We start from the raw sequence: 16,449 nt of genomic DNA on the forward strand, positions 1-16,449 counted from the left end.
ATTCTTATACCTTTGAAAAGACACTAGGTGGCATTAGAAACATGCTCCTCTTACACAAAAGAAGAACCAAGAGTGGAAAGAACAGTAATTCGCAAATTAATACAATAGGCAGTGACTACACTTTTTAATCTAAACTCCTGTAATTCTTATTAAATTAAACACTTCACTATTTTATACTACTTGACTTTTCACATATAAATTGTTCACACTCCCCTACATTCCTTCTCATTCTCTGTACTTTCTGGCATGATGATGATTTAATCCACAGCTTCCAAATCTCTATCTATAGCTTTAAAATTGATCTCCTTTACTCTAGATGTCTAACTCTAAAAGGATAAGTAGCAAGTGTGTATCCACAAACGAAAGAATGAAGTTGGACCCCCACCACCACTTTGCACCATATACAAAAATTAACTCAAAATGGATCAGTTTGTCCCTATCCCATTAAAAATAAGTACACAAGGGCAAAATTTTTTCTTTTTCCCAAGTCAAAATTTTTCCCAATTATGGCTTGTGCTTTTAGTGTTCTAAGAAACCTATGCCTCACCCAAAATCATGAAGATTTTCTCCTGTTTTCCTCTACATGTTTAATGACTTTGGCTTTTACATTTGGTCAATTATCCATTTCAAGTTAAAATTTGTATACAGCATGGGGTAAGAATCAAGGTTCATTTTTTCCCCATGTAAACTGTTCTAGCACCATTTATTGAAATGACTATCTTTTCCCCATTAAATTACCTTGGCACATTTGTCTATTTCTGAACTTTCTATTCTGTTCTAGTGATCTGTGTCTACCTTTAACACTAATATCACAATGTCTTAATTACTGTACCTTTACAGAAACTCATAAAATCAGGTTGGGTGAGTCCTCCAACTTTGGTCTTCTTTTTCAGTATTGTTTTGCTTATTCTAGACCCTCTGCTTTTCAATATAAAACTGAAATAATCTTGTCACTTTCCAAAAAAGACTGCTTGGGTTACACTTACCATACATTCCAGTAATCTCATTCCTAGGCATTTACCCACAAGAAATGAAAGCAAAAGTCCACACAAACACTTGTACATGAACTTTCACAGCAGCTTCCTCCGTAACAGGCAAAAATTAGAAACAATCAAAATGATCATCAACCAGTGAGTGGAAAAACAAAGTCTAATATACCCATGTCGATGGAACACTGTCAACAGTAAAAAGGAACTCCTGATTCTCAAAGCAACATGGATGAATCTCAAAACCATTATGCTAAGTTAAAGAAGTCAAACACAAAAGATTACAAACTATATGATTCCATTTATATGACATTCTGGAAAAGACAAAAACCACAATGACAGAAGGTAAGTCAGTGGTTGCCAAGGGCTGGATCTCAGGGAAAAGAACAGACTACATAGGGAAATAAGGGAACATTTTAGGGAGACAGAAATTTCCATATCATGATTTTCTATATTTATATCATGATTGTGGTGATGGTGACACAACTGTATACACCTGTGAAAACTTATCAAATTGTATACTTAAAATGGGTGAACTTTATTCTATGTAAATTAAACCTCAATAAAACTAATTAAGAGACAGATATAAATATCTCCAACTTTTACAGTAAAAATGCAAAGCTACAGCTGCAGAAAGGTAAGATTGAAAGGGGAAGTTGCTGAGTTTGTGATCTCTGTAACACAGAAGTAGGCAAAGCAGGTATCTATGGGTGTTTTTCTTCGAAGTCACATGTGAAAATTAAAGAATAATCGTAATAGTTAAGAACAATGGGAAAAGGTTCTAAGTAGTATCTTGGATTTCTAATTCCTTTAAAAGCATACCCCATATCTGCCACCTCAAAAAATTCTGAAATTTTTTTTTCAAATGCTCATGAATTATTTTATTTGTTTTGTTTTTGAATTCTGAAATATTTTTAAGTTAAAAATACAATAATAATCAAAGCCACAATGAGATACCACTTAATACCTGCTGAGATAGCTATAATTAGAGGAAAAAAAACAGAAAATAACAGTATTGGAAAATATATAGGAAAAAAATGAAACCCTCACACACTGCAGGCAGAGATGCAAAATGATGCAGCCACTGTGGAAAACATCTTATTGGTGCCTCAAAAAATTAAACAGAATTACCAAATGATTCAGCAATTCTACTCCTAGGTTGGAATATACCCAAAGTAACTGAAACCAGGAACTCAAATAAATACTTGCACATGAATGCTCTCAGAAACATTATTCATAATAACCAAAAGGTAAAACCAAATGTCCATCAACTGATGAATGGATAAGCAAAATGTGGTATATCCATTCGATGGGGTTTTATTCAGCTATAAAAAGGGATAAAGAACTGATATATGCTCCAATATGGATAAACCTCAAAAACATTATGCTAAGTTAAAGAAACCAGATACAAAAGATCACATACTGTATGATTCTATTATAAGAAATATCCAAAATAGGTAATCCATAGAGACATAATACAGATTGGTAGTTACCAGGGCTGGGATGAAGGTAAAATGGAGTGACTGCTTAATGAATAAAGGTTTTCCTTTTAGGGTAATGAAAGTGTCTTAGAACTTGACTTGAATTCAAACTTCAATCCAGTTTTGATTTTTGGCTTTTCAAAGAACTTTCCTCTCTGTTAAATCTCATTTTGCTGATTCTTCTTTTTTTTTTTTTTTTAATGGCAGCATTGGGGATTGCACCCAGGACCTCGTGCATGCTAAGCACATGCTCTACCACTGAGCTATACCCTCCCCACTGCTGGTTCTTCTTGAACCATCATTTCTGTTTGTGAACCCCTGACTGAATTTAACATTCAACATGGGAAATGTGCCGTCGGCATATGTGATAAGCATTTCTTCAGTACCTTTATCTAATAAACTGATAAAAATGACAGTTAAGACAAGGACAAGAATAGAGGTCTGTGTGACATCATTTCAGGCTGGTACTGACACATTAAATCAACCTTCTTTTGTGGACATTATATTTCAAACAAGTATTAATCTAACCAGCTGTAACATTAGCAAAGGTATTCCAGAAAGTTCTTTCTTCCTTTAATGAGTAATTATACATTGCTTACTACATACCAGATACAATGTTACACATCAACTAGGAACATGATGATAGAAAGAGTCATTACTTGCATATGATCATTTCCTATAAAGGCATCTTTCCTGTAAAGGCCACATCTGTCAATAAATTAAAGAAAGAATCTCAAAAGTATATTTGGAGAATCAGTCAAATCCTGTCAACCAACATTCTTGTGATTTACATCCCTCCTATTAAAATGTCAATATTCGGTACAATTCACTGAATAGGCCAAGCTCAGTATAAATTACATGAATCCAATAGGCTGATTTCAGAGAAAAAGCATCCAAGCCTAATCTTTCCATCTGTGATCTCTGTCTCTAATTCCATTCCCAATTTGCTAATGTCAATGAAAACTCATCTACTCAGTAATTACTGATTACTGTATTTTATAATAACACTATAGGAAGCTATGCAAAGATTGTAAACATTGATGCTGGATAAATATTAACCAAATAAAAAATTTGGAAGACAAAGCTAATAGAAAAAAAGTAAGAAGAGACATAATCAGATTTGTGTTTTTCAAAGAATAGGCTTTAGAGTAGAGAGTAGTTGAAAAGGAGGAAGACTGAATACAGCGTTAACAGTAATGAGGCCCTGGTAATGACCTAAAAGACTGCAAGTGTGGCTTAGACTGGGTCACATCTGTGGTGGGAAAAAAAGTAGGCCACTTAGAGATGATAGAAGCTAGGACTTGCTCAGTGATTGAATGCGGAGAGAGTAAGGGCAAAGGAAGAGTCAAAACAGACTTCCAGGTCTCTGGTTTTGGACTAACTGGAGCAGGAGGAATGGGGCGGGGGAGGTGCTGGTGCTATTTAACAAGACAGAGAACAACCAAGGAAGATCTGGTTTAGGGGACTAGAGAGGCAGAATAAACAGATGGAGTGAGTGTTAGACATGTTGATATGGTTAAATGGATTTATGTCAGAAATATAGAAGACAAATATCAAAGTTGCAGATACTACTTATGAGATATTCATGAGAAAGCAAAGCATGAATTAACCTTATTTTAAAGATGATTGATATATTTATACATATATATACACACATACATATATATATATATACACACACATACAGCTAAAATCTAGTATATATATACCTATATGTATACATTAGGTATTATATGTATTATATAAATATATGTATATATGTGTATACACATATTTTAAGATGAATACTTAATCTTGGACAAGATGTCATCTAAGTTTTTCCCCATCCCTAGGAACATACAATACAGCAATATGATTGTATGATCCTTTTTATATATTCCCTGGAAACTACAAACTGGAATCGTGGTTTCTACGTATAAGGGTAAATTGGGCCTTCAGAAAAATCCTCTCAATAGATACTAGGAAATAAGGGAGCAGTCCAAAAATCTCCTCATAAACACATATCACCCAGGTGTCCTCAAATTAAAATATGTACTACATTAAAGGTTTCGGCTATCCATTCTCCAGACTCTGGTCAAATCTAACTTGCTGCAAATTACCTCCCCAATAATTGTATCTAACACAATTCTTGTCCCCTTTTAGTTACTTTTTAAGTCATAATTAACATTTCATTAAATGTTATGTTCTGTTATTTTTAATTTTTTTGTTGTTGTTATATGTGAATTGTGTTGACCCAATACTTCTCTGGAGGCTGTGTCTATGGACTCTATATAGCCATAACTCTATTAGCAACAAGAATATTTTGTAGGACAGATTTTTCAGAAATGTCACAGCCAGAAACTGGAGTGGCATCAAGGTATATTCCAGTGTAAATTAAGTCAAAGCAGGAAAAGATACTCAATACTATCAAATGTGCACCAAACATAAAATATCCAACTGGAAATCCTTGGGTAGGAGAATGGAAAGGGAGGAACTAGTCTGTTACCATCATTAAGTAAACAGCTCAGGAAAGAAAGGCACAGGAGGAAATAAAAGGCAGATCCCTAGGAAGAAAGAAGTAACTGGATTCAGGTCTAAAGAAGCAATTTTTTTTTACAAATCCATATATAAAAAAGACAAATAACACAATTTTTTAAATGGGCAGAATCTGAATATACATTTCCTCAAGAAAGATACATAAATGGCCAATAATCACATGAAAAGATGCCCAACGTTTTTAGTCATTAGGAAAATGCAGATCAAAACCACAGATACCACTGTGGACCTACTAGGATGGCTAAAATCAAAGATAGACAATAGCAACTGTTAATAAAGATGTAAGGAAATCAAAACCCTTATACACTTCAATTTATCAAACACTGTTATGTTTAATCAAACAGAGTGTTACCATCAACCCAGTAATTCCACTCCTAGGTATATACCCAAGAAAAACTAAAACTGTCAATAAGAAAATTGTAAACAAATGTTCACAGCAGCATTATTCATAATAGTCTAAAGAAAGAAACGATCCAAATGTCTACCAACTGACAAATAGACAAAATGTGGCATATCCATACAATGGAATATTATTCAGCAGGAAGAAGGAATGGCGTGCTGATACATATTACACAAGAGATGAACCCTGAAAACATCATGCTAAGTGAAAAAGCCATTCACAAAAGGCCACATTATAGGATTCAATTTATATGAAATGTATGGTATAGGTAAATCTATGGAAGCAGAAAGTAGATTAGCGGTTACATAGGGCTAGGGGGATGTGACAATAAGGAAGTGATAGCTGAAAGGTTCAGGAATTCTTCCTGAAGTGATAAAAATGTTCTAAAATTGATTCCAGTAAATGGTTCCATGTATCTATGAATATACTAAAAATAACTTAATTGTACAATGTAAGTGAATTTTCTCATATGTGATTTATATCTGAATAAGCTTTTAAAAAAAAAAGTAATTCAGGAATACTCTACTTCAGTTGGCCTAGGCTAGGACTTAAGCAAACTCAGTCCAAGAATTTCCTCTGCAACAAACCTCCTTCAAGTGAAACATTCAGCTTTGCCTTAGTGGCAGCAGTTCTCAAAAGGGTGCATGCTCTAAGACGGCATAATGCTTTAAAGAAAATACGGATGCCTGGGACCACCCCAGACCCATTGGATCAAAATCTCTATGATGGTACATGGATCATCTTTTTTTTTTTTTTAACATTCCATAGGTTATAAGAGGAGAGAGGCAGAACTTTAACAGACATGCTGAGAACAAGTGGGGAAATTTGAATATGATTTTAACTTAAATTCATGTTAAACTTCTTAAATCTGATAATACAGGTGACTTGAAGAACACAGGGGTTAGGGGCGCTGACACTGCCACAGCCCTCCCCATCTCCCACGCAGTGGAAAATACACTTATAACTTTACAGTTGGCCCCCCCATCCAGAGTTTCGTTTCCAAGGATTCAACCAACCATGGATGGTGGTATTAGTGGTACTAACACTTACAGTTGGGAAAAATCCATATATGTAGGTGGATGTACTCAGTTCAAATGCATGTTGTTCAAAGGGCCACTATATACTAAGGTTATTTAGGAGACTGTCCTTGATTTTAGGAAACAATTCTTAGGGGTGAGGTAGCATAACGTCTGTGACTTGCTTTGAAATCTTCAGGAAAAAATATATACACATATACACAGACAAAACAAATGTGTCAAAATGTAAATTTACAACCAAACTGGTCACTCTAAGTAAGCTTATGTACAGGTATTCATTGTACCATTCTTTGCATTTTTCTGTAGGTTTGATATTTTCAAAACAAACAGTTGGGGAAATTTCACAAATGACCCTGATTCTCCTTGTGGCCTAGAAGTCACAAACTTCAGGTCATATGAGGAAACCTTTGATCCAAAAATTAATTTCTCACCTTCTGTAAGAAGACATCTTCCCCTACCCCACTTCCCAGGACGAACAAATGGACAAAGCTTTCTATTCCTTATATGCCAGCCCAAAAGATTTATGGTCCCAAAGAGTAGGTGAGTTTATATTTTAATAAGAACAAACTTCTGTTACTGTACCCTGCAAATTACTAGTGTGCCTTGTCCTACAAGAGTGTGAAATCAGCAGAAAGTCAATGGGTACCTTAAGTAAAGAGGCAGGACCACTGAGGGTAAAAGGGTACAAAATGCAATAAACAGGCAGAAAACAACCTGCCCAGACTACATAGCTTAACCTTTGTTAGGTCCAGTATATCATACAAAGCCTAGAAAAGGCTCTTCCTTCATCCAGTATATACTGAAGTGTCTACAATGTGCAAAAACGTGTTCCCTTATCCTAAATATGTACACCACAAAGCTGTACACAGAAGCAACACAACTTCACAAGATTTAGAATAATTTCTATAAGGAAGCTCTTTCTCAGGAAATTTATTCATTAAAGTTACAATCATACTGAATCTTTTTCTTGACTCTCACTATATAACCAGTGCCAGTGACAGCATGACAGAGTAATCAGAATATAGTCAATTAAATTCCATTCTTTTCCATACTTGGCTTTGAGAAATTAAACTACCCAAACCCTAAAAATGAAAACAACAGATGTGGCAATGACAAATGACAAGCAAGGATCTGTTCATGGAGCAAGGGACTATCTTTACTAACACTTACCAAGCCAGCAGTAAGAGAAGGTGCAGACTGTCCGAGGGACTGATTCCTCATTCGAACCAGGTTTGATGCTTCCCCTGAAGACTGCCAAGTCACCTGTCCCACACTGCTATGTACACTGCTGGACAAGGGGAGCAGCTGCTTACCTTCAAACACAAGGTTTGAAAAGTCAATAAATTATTAATTAATGAATAAAAAAGACAGTGATAGCAAGTAGATTAAAAGTACATTGATCCAATGACTGAAACATTATGTTGTTCACCAGAAATTGACACAACATTGTAAACTGACTATACTACAATAACAAAAAATAAAAACAAAGCCCAACAACAACAAAAAAAGTACATTGATCCAAAACAACATGAAGTCCGTCCACAGCCATTTTGAATCTGTAGCCCTCTAAAAATTCCAACTTTGTTGTTGGTGGTGAGAATTGCAAGTGGAATACTGAACTGAACTGACCATTTTAAATTGTCTATAATATCCACCAACATTCCAAGCCCCAACCCTGACACCCAACCTAGCAGGCTAGGGGTCTTCCAGTCCCTTTCAATCTACTTAGTTTCTTAATGCACTAATAGTGGAGCTGACAGCTTCTCCCAGCCAAGTTTGCCCCTGAGGTTTCCAGAAGACAAACACTGAATCTATACTGTTCTTACCAGACTCCATGTGTTTAGCCCAAGTTGAATGACTGCCTTAATCCCATTGAAAGACTACAGAAAATCACTTAAAAAGATTGAGCATCTTGAACTGTAATGACTTTCTAGCTGAGGTTCAAGTCCCATCTCAACTCCTTCCTCCTGATCTAATCAAAACAAATGTGGTCATGTCATTCCCTTCCTTAAAAGACCTCTAATGACTCCCTATTGTTTAAAGAATTAGGGTAAATTTTAAAAAAGATTATCTATCTTCCTGGCCTCATCTCCTTCCACTCTTTTCATACCCATTCACTCATTGAACTTCAGTGTCTGCCCCGCACATTCACCTGGCTTGACCTTGATCACCAATTCACTTGAAACCCTCTTCTTCCTGGCAAAATCCTATTTGTCATGGAAATACCCACTTTTATAAACAGGTGTAAGCAAAAAGAGTTTGGGTTTTCTTTTTCCTATAACATTTCCTTTTACTGCAAAGAAAATGTGATTTAACTGATTTGGAGGGCAATTTGGCAAAATCTATTACAATTTTAGGAATTGTAGGAATGCAGTATAAAGGAAAAAGAAAAAAAAAAGCAGACCAGAATGTTCACCTTAGCAATGCTTATCATGAAAAAATTGGAAATAAGATAAATGATCGTTACAAATTAAAGAAATTATAGTATCTCCACATAATGAAATACTGAACCCATTAAAAATAATGCAGCAGCTCAACATGTAGTTAAGAGAAAAATGTTCAACATTTCCTGTTGAAGGAAAATAGCAGACAAGAAGCGTACCACATATAACCCCAATTTGACTTTTAAATTAAAGTCTACATATATTTATATAAGATTTTACATATGTATTTAAACATAATGGAGTATATTTAAGTGGTTTGGAGGGAGGAAGACAGAAGAAAGTAAAGACTAAGAAAGTCTTTTCACTTTGACATGATGCTTTTGTACTCAATTTTTTTTATACCTGGCATATTTCACATTTTTTTTAAATGGGAAATTCTTGGTGCTTTTTAGTAAGTGTGGTGAGGAAAGTTCAAATCACAGCATAAAAGAACTTGTTTAAGTGAATTAATGCAGTTTGTAGTTAGTATATCATATAGCAGTATTATTCAATTAGGGAAATTAATCAGAAACACGCAATTTTTTTAAAAAAATCTAGTTATCTTTCAAGTCTGCTCTTAAATGCATGCTTTAAAGAGAAGTTTTTCCATAAAATTCTTCACAAAAGATAATAATAGTGGTTCTCTACTCAAAACTTCCAAAAGCCCAAAGCAAAGTAGAGCTTGCCTGGCTTCTTTCCTTCCTTCTGCAAATGTTGCCAAGCTCTCCAGATGATCTGCCTATAGATGAGGATCTCTGTAACCTAAAGGAAAGCTAGCTTGTTAACTTCCCCTATCCACATATACACAGGTTAGTATCACATCTCTCTCTCTCTTCAAAATGAGGGCCTGCTGGGGAAAGAGGCTTACACAATAGCAGAAGAAATCAGTTTGGACATATACTTGTCAGGGCTTGAAGCATACCAAGAATTTGCAAAGAATGTGAGAGAAAAAAAACAACATAAAACAGAAGGAACAATATGAACAAATGGAGCAAACTAGCCCTTTAGTAAATAAAAACTCAGAAAAAAAGAAAACCTAAAAATTCTAATTGTGTTTCTTACAATGATTCAAGAGGATATTGTAAGAAATACTCCCAGTTAAAGAGGATTGACTGAGCACACACTTGTATCTTTTGTCCCCCAGGAAACTCCATTAAAATGAAAATAAAGAAGCAAAATACATAAACAAATAAAAGCTATAACCAGAGAGAGGAAGAGAAACACAGACAAACAAACAGATGCACATGCATACTACAAGGGAATGAACAAAATTTTGGGAAAATCTGACGAGGTATTGGTGATACAGCGGTTAGCACAGCTGCCTTCCAAAACTGTGGGAAAATCTAAAGCAGAAAGGTATCTCATAACCAATGGAACTGGACAAAGAAAGGCACAAGGTATAAAAAGCAGAGAGGAGGTTGCAGTTAAATGGCAGGAGGCTGCCCTGCAAAATCTCAGGTAAGTTCAGTACTCAGAAATGCAAGATACCTAAGAGGACATAAAGTAAGACAGAAACCTGAAAGCAGATTAACTGAAAATCTATAGACATAACAAACAAACGCAACCACATTCCCATACTGTACCACCCAGTACTAGGCAACTACCTTACAGGATCGAAGAGATTTAGCATTTCAGAGCAAGGCTATGGATTTTGGTTATTAGGTGTTCAAAGGAAAAAAAGTTGATTGAGAAACAAAAGAAAACTTAAGAAAAAAAATTTTAATCCAAACATCAAAAATCTACTTACTCATAGAGAATTAGATGATAAACGCATCCTTAAAAGAAGAGCAGAACACTATGGATAAAACAATTAAACAAGAAATAGCTCTATGTGATTAAATGCATGACTGACAAAATTAAAATTTCAATAGATGAGCGAGAAGATAAAGCCATGGGAATAACCCTGAAAACAAACAAAAATTAAAAGAAACTGTAAACTGCTTAGGCCAAGGAATGTAATAGGATTGTATTTGCTTCTTAAGCTGAAGTCAGATGGATTCTCTTTTTTCCATACTCTACTGATTGCTTAAAACAATATCACATTTTAATTGCTTCCTATTTGGATGTGACTTCCTTGTGTTAATTATTCCCCCTTGAATATTTTAAGACTTTTCTATGGAGGAGGTGGGGAGGCACTATGGACTTTGGAATGGGTTTTGGAAATAGGAGAAAAAAGAAAATCAAAAGAAGCAAAGTTTGTGAAGTCTAAAGAAGTGAGCGGAGAGCAAAAATCATATTGAAACTGAATAAGCAGTGATAGTGGTCAACCAAGGAATATCTAGCAGGCTCAGGAGGTCAGCATTCACAGATGCCATGAGGAAGTAGTAAAGAAAGCAAGACAGCCTTACCCACAAGTGCTCTGTACAGAAGAAGCTGTCAAGATGCCAGGTCAGCTGATACACCCTTAAATATGAACACAGTCCCACAATTCTTAAAAAACAAAACTGGGTACTCACCTGACAAAGAACCAGCCAGGCTTCCTCTCCGTAATTTACAGTCATCCTGACTAAGTTGCCGTTGAAGTTTAGCTTTTCCAGTGGATGAAAATATGTCAGGATTACTGAGCTTCCTGAAGAGCAGGGGACTAAGTCCAGTTATCACATCCTTCAAAGAGAAAAAGGTAAAACTTAAGTCTCTAATGGCTTTTCTGAAAGTATAAGAACTTTATTTTAAATAGTTCTACAATATTCATTACAGTTAAAAAGAGCCAACATCTTATATTTCCTGTTCAACAGCTAAAGCCAGAAACACATTTCTTAGTTAGAGCTGTACGGGCATTCTGGGAATGATGTAGGACATTGATTATAAGATGACAAAGGAAAAATAAGGGATGAGATTCACAAGGTGACACAGTAAGGCATTTTGACAGGAATATATTATTCATAATGAGTATATTATTTACTTTTTTCCATTTATTCACACTCTTTCTATATCCAGTAAAGTATATTTTATTTTTTTAATTATAAATAATGGACCTTCCTTTACCTGTTATACAAAGCTAGAAATACCTCTAACATTCAATTAACACTAAAATAAAACTTAAGAGCCTTCTTTATATGTCTATAATAGGAGCTAACTACATGTTTTCAATGAAAAGGCATAATAGAACAATGGAGAAAATACAGACAATATGAAATATGAAGCATTGATAGTACCTCCCTCCCCTTTGCCTTTATTCTAGTCTAGCCCATCCCACCCCATCCCAATGCCTCTTCCTCCTTACTCGGTAAGCATCATCAAGATGTAGACATTTTGAAGCACTCACCCAATTAGCAGCATTACAAGAGAAAATATTTTGAAAAAAAAATAAGGCAAATGAGGCCTATCTTTTATATTCCAATGAAAGAAGCTACAACAAACACAGGTAAGTAGCTCATCAAACTGACCTGGACAGTACAAAGACAAAATAAGAAGCATAATGAGAAGTAACTGAAACTATGTTACCTGCCACTTGAAAAACAAAACTTAAGTAACTGGTACCATGGAAATACCAAAAGCAAAAAAAGGGGGAAATAAATGAAAAAAAAAAAAGTCTAATTCCTTAAGAAATGCTTTAAAAAAAAAAAAACTTCTAGGGTCACATACTGTGAATTGGTGGGTTCACACACAGGAAAGTATAAATATTGGTTGCTGGTAGCAACCAGAATATAATTTACAACACCCAAGCACAAAAAGAAGAGTGAAGTTGATGAAAAATAACTGAAGAGAAGAGGAAAAAGTATTTTTAAAATTGTTAGTAAATGGATAAAAGGATAAAAAGAGATATTTAGACACTATACCATTAAAGCAATTGATGTGTCGAGGCAACTGTAACAGGAGTGAGCAGAGAGAAAGGGGAATTGGAAGAGTAGTTAGTGCAAAAAGAAAAGGCAACAAGGAAGCAGGCTATGTTCCCACCAACTGATGTGTCCAGGATGAAATAGTACCTACGCATCAAGGAGAAACCCTGGATAAAGTAGGGTTTGGTTTGGGCACTAATGCAGGTAACCCACCAAAAAGGGCTGGCCATTCACAAAAGCAACACCCCAGCAAGAAGCTGTGGGTGGAGGGAAGTGAGGAGATCTTGGAAGATATCAAGATATAATATCCCAAATGAAGGCAATACAGAGAAGGAAATATCCAAAAATAACTTACAAGGGAGATACACAGAGCCAGCACATGGATGCCTGCTACACTGTATGGATGAACAATTAGTCCCAGCCAGAAAAGGAGCAACAATCAATCAACAGAGGATTAGATCAGCACCAATTAAAATAGAGTCTTATCCTCTTCATTCTTCCTATTCCCTATCATAAGATACCAAAGAAAAGAAGACAGAAAACAGAGAAGAGAAATGAAAGCAGATCATGACCCTTCTTATTCCAAGTCTCTTATTCCAAAGTCAAAACTTTGGAAAAGGAAGGAAATACAAATAAAATTGGAAATGAAATTTAACTTTTTAAGCCAGGACATCTTTTTAGCTTTTACTGAAGTATTATTACTCATTTCAGAAAAGCACATATACCTAAGCATAATAACTCAATGAATTTTCACAAGTTAAACATATCCATGTAACCAGCATCAAGACTAAAAAAAAACAAAACAAACAAACAAAAAACAACCACATAACCAAGCATCCCAGAAAGCCCCCTGTGCTCCCTTCCAGTCTCTACACTCCAGTCTCTACTCTAACTACTATCCAGGCTTCTAACAGAATAGTTTATATAAATGGAATCACTCTATATGAACTGCTCTGTGTCTTGCTTTTTTCGCTCAGCTAGACCGGACTTTTTAAAATAGCAAAACATTATTGAATTTACCCAGGATTCATTCAGAGACAAGATAAGAGAATGAAGCAAATAAGACAGAACCACATATAGCCTAAGAGAGAAAGAAAAAGGACATGGGAAGAGGAACCTCTTACTAACTTCCAAACTAACTTCTTGCAGTTTTCTAGTTCCCATTTCTAGTCACTTACAAGTGCCAGACAAACTACATGTTTTCAGGCTCAATGGGATACCACTGTACCCTTATAATAAGCTCTTCCTTTCTGCTTAAACTGGATCAAATTGGTTTCCTTCTTTTCTACAATCAAATGATTCTTCAGCAAAATAGGGGGTTAAGGTAGGGGAAGGAGCCAAGGATGACTTCCAGGTTTCTGGCTTGGGTAATATGCTTATCAAGTCAGGGAATACAGGAGGAGAAACAAGCTTACAAATAAAACATCGTTATGGCAATATTAGCCTAACTATAAATTACAAAAATTCTCCAATAACTATTAGGGGAACTATAAACAGTTAACATGAAGAAAAGAAAACAAAGGAGACATGAATAACTCTCTTCAACTACATGAGGGCTATCTCCTACATTATAAGAAAGTCAACTTCTTACTTCAGAGGCCAGAACTAGAACTACTGGGTAAAAATAACAGAAGGAGAAGTAGGTTTAATTGGAAGGAAGAACTGTTTAGCAGTGAATAGGCCATCTTAAAAGGAATAGACTGTGTTACATACTGAAAAAGTTAGGCAAAAGGTGGCCTAAAGCATTGATTCTCAAAATGTCCCCAGACCAGCCGCATCTGCATCATCTGTGAACTTGTTAGAAATACAGCTTCTCAGGCCCCACGCAGATCTACTAAATCAGAAATTCTAGGGGAGGGGGCCAGCAATCTGTGTTTTAATAAGACTTCCAGGTGATTCTGAAGCACACTAAAGTTTGAGAACCACCAGACTAAATCAAAAACTTCAGTATGATACCACCAACACACAGATATGTTGATCAGCTGTGAAGACTGTGTCACAAGTAATTTGAAATTGATAATAAAGTACTCAAGTTTGCAACCAGTTTACTTTCTTAATTAAATGAAAACAGGTTCTTGGTAAATACTACAATAAAGTCAGTTCACTTATGTTACAATATTCTTTCTTAAGTGAAATTTTCTAAAGGCAGAATTACAGCTTGCATGCCAGAAATTACACATGAAATGTATTTACCTATCACAGCAATATTTAACAATAACATATCTAATGTATGACATGTAAACAACTGTCTGTAAGAAAAGGTTGAAAATTGCCTGACTACACAATCTCTATATGCTCCTTCCAACTTAAGAGCTTACTGCTTTCTCTTTTAATTCAGAGTACTGAGTTGTGGCTATTTTGCCTATAGCTCTGGGAGTCGTCAAGAGTCCTCCTTCTCTTAGTCAGAACCAAACACAACACCAAAGCAAATCTCAGGTTAAACTTGCCCACAAGGCTTGTATTGTGTTTATACTGTATCATGTTATTAAAGATAAGATTAGAAGTAGGCAAAGGAGTCACAGCTGAAAGCAGCAGTCTACACACTAAAAACCTGCCTATCATGCTAAAAACGTGGGCTCTCATTAGGAGTTGTCTCATCCCGTATGACTGGTAATCAGAGAGATAAGAATTCTATACCCTGTTGAAAGAAAAGAACTGCCAACCCAGAAGATATACCCAGGGAAAATGACCTTCACAAATAAGAATAATTGAGAGAATTTATTGACAGGAAATCTATCTTAAAAGAATAGCTAAAGAAAGTTCTCTAACCAGAAAGGAAATGATACAAGAAGAAACTTTAGGGAGAGAAGCAAGATGGTGGAGTAGAAGGACACTCGTAGCTCACCCTTTCCCACAAATACACCAAAACTCACATCTACAGACCCACTCAGCCAACCAGAGCACCTGCCCAACTCCGACAGAACATCACCCTCTTTGAAAGACAAAGACACCAAAAATCTGGTAGGAGAAAAGGAAGAAAGAAAGAAGAAAAAACAAAACAGCGTGGGACCAATCCCACAGGGAGGGAGCAGCAAAGGAGGACTAGAGCTCGTTCATTGGGTCTCCCTCCTCCAACAGAGAGGCCAATGGGACAGAGGGGGAGCCTCTGAGGCTCAGATCTGCCCCGAACACCCCTTGACGACAGAACTAAGTTAAACGGACACAAAGGGTCCCCACGACACCCAGCCCAAGACACGAGCCGGCAGCTGGGGCTGGGACAGGCCACCCGAGCCAGGCAGAGGACTGGGGCGGCTGCACTGAGGCAGCCCTGGGGGACTGCAGGGGGCTTGCACCGTGGCTGGGAGGGGATACGGAATAGAACAACCTCGGCCCCCCATAAATTGTGAAAAAAACAAAACAACATGGCTGGTGTGCCCTGGGGGGAGGGGCACAGTAGCCTTTGTCTCCTCAGACCCGTGGCACCATTACTGGCGCTTCTCGTGAGAAGAGAGGTGGGGCACAGCCACAGCCAACATCTCTTCGTGTGTGCAGCGCCCTGGTGGGGGCGGGGTCGAGCCCTGAATCCGCACCCAGGGGCTCCGCAACCTTCTAGAAGGACTGAGACTTGTTTACAGCCCGAAGCAGATAGGATCTTTCTGCCCTGGCACCTCAGAGAACTCATGCCCCCAAGACAAACAAGGAGCTGAGATTTGGCACAGAGCAGAGGCAGGGCTGTTCCCTGGTCTTCCCCAGCCTGCCTACGGAGCGCTGACCCACGCGGAGCAGGCAGCTGCACAGAGCAGTGGAGCGACCTGCGCCAGACGGTGGGCAGCCATTCCGCCTTCCTGGCAGGAATGCAGCACCTGAC

The 16,449-nt window shown here is 36.8% G+C and overlaps 1 protein-coding gene across 5 annotated transcripts in view; it reads right to left on the reverse strand.

The window, feature by feature from the left end:
* MAST2 (microtubule associated serine/threonine kinase 2) overlaps positions 1 to 16,449 on the reverse strand; it is a 178,234-nt gene that overhangs the window by 143,339 nt on the left and 18,446 nt on the right. For all 5 annotated transcript variants that reach the window (XM_072974530.1, XM_072974529.1, XM_072974528.1 and 2 more), the window contains 2 exons: positions 11,319 to 11,466; positions 7,610 to 7,752 (listed from right to left, as the gene is read on the reverse strand). In XM_072974530.1, coding sequence (XP_072830631.1) covers positions 7,610 to 7,752; positions 11,319 to 11,466 — 291 coding nt within the window. The remainder of the gene's footprint in view (positions 1 to 7,609; positions 7,753 to 11,318; positions 11,467 to 16,449) is intronic.

The sequence above is a fragment of the Vicugna pacos genome, chromosome 13, assembly GCF_048564905.1.
Source record: "Vicugna pacos chromosome 13, VicPac4, whole genome shotgun sequence".
NCBI lineage: Eukaryota > Metazoa > Chordata > Mammalia > Artiodactyla > Camelidae > Vicugna > Vicugna pacos.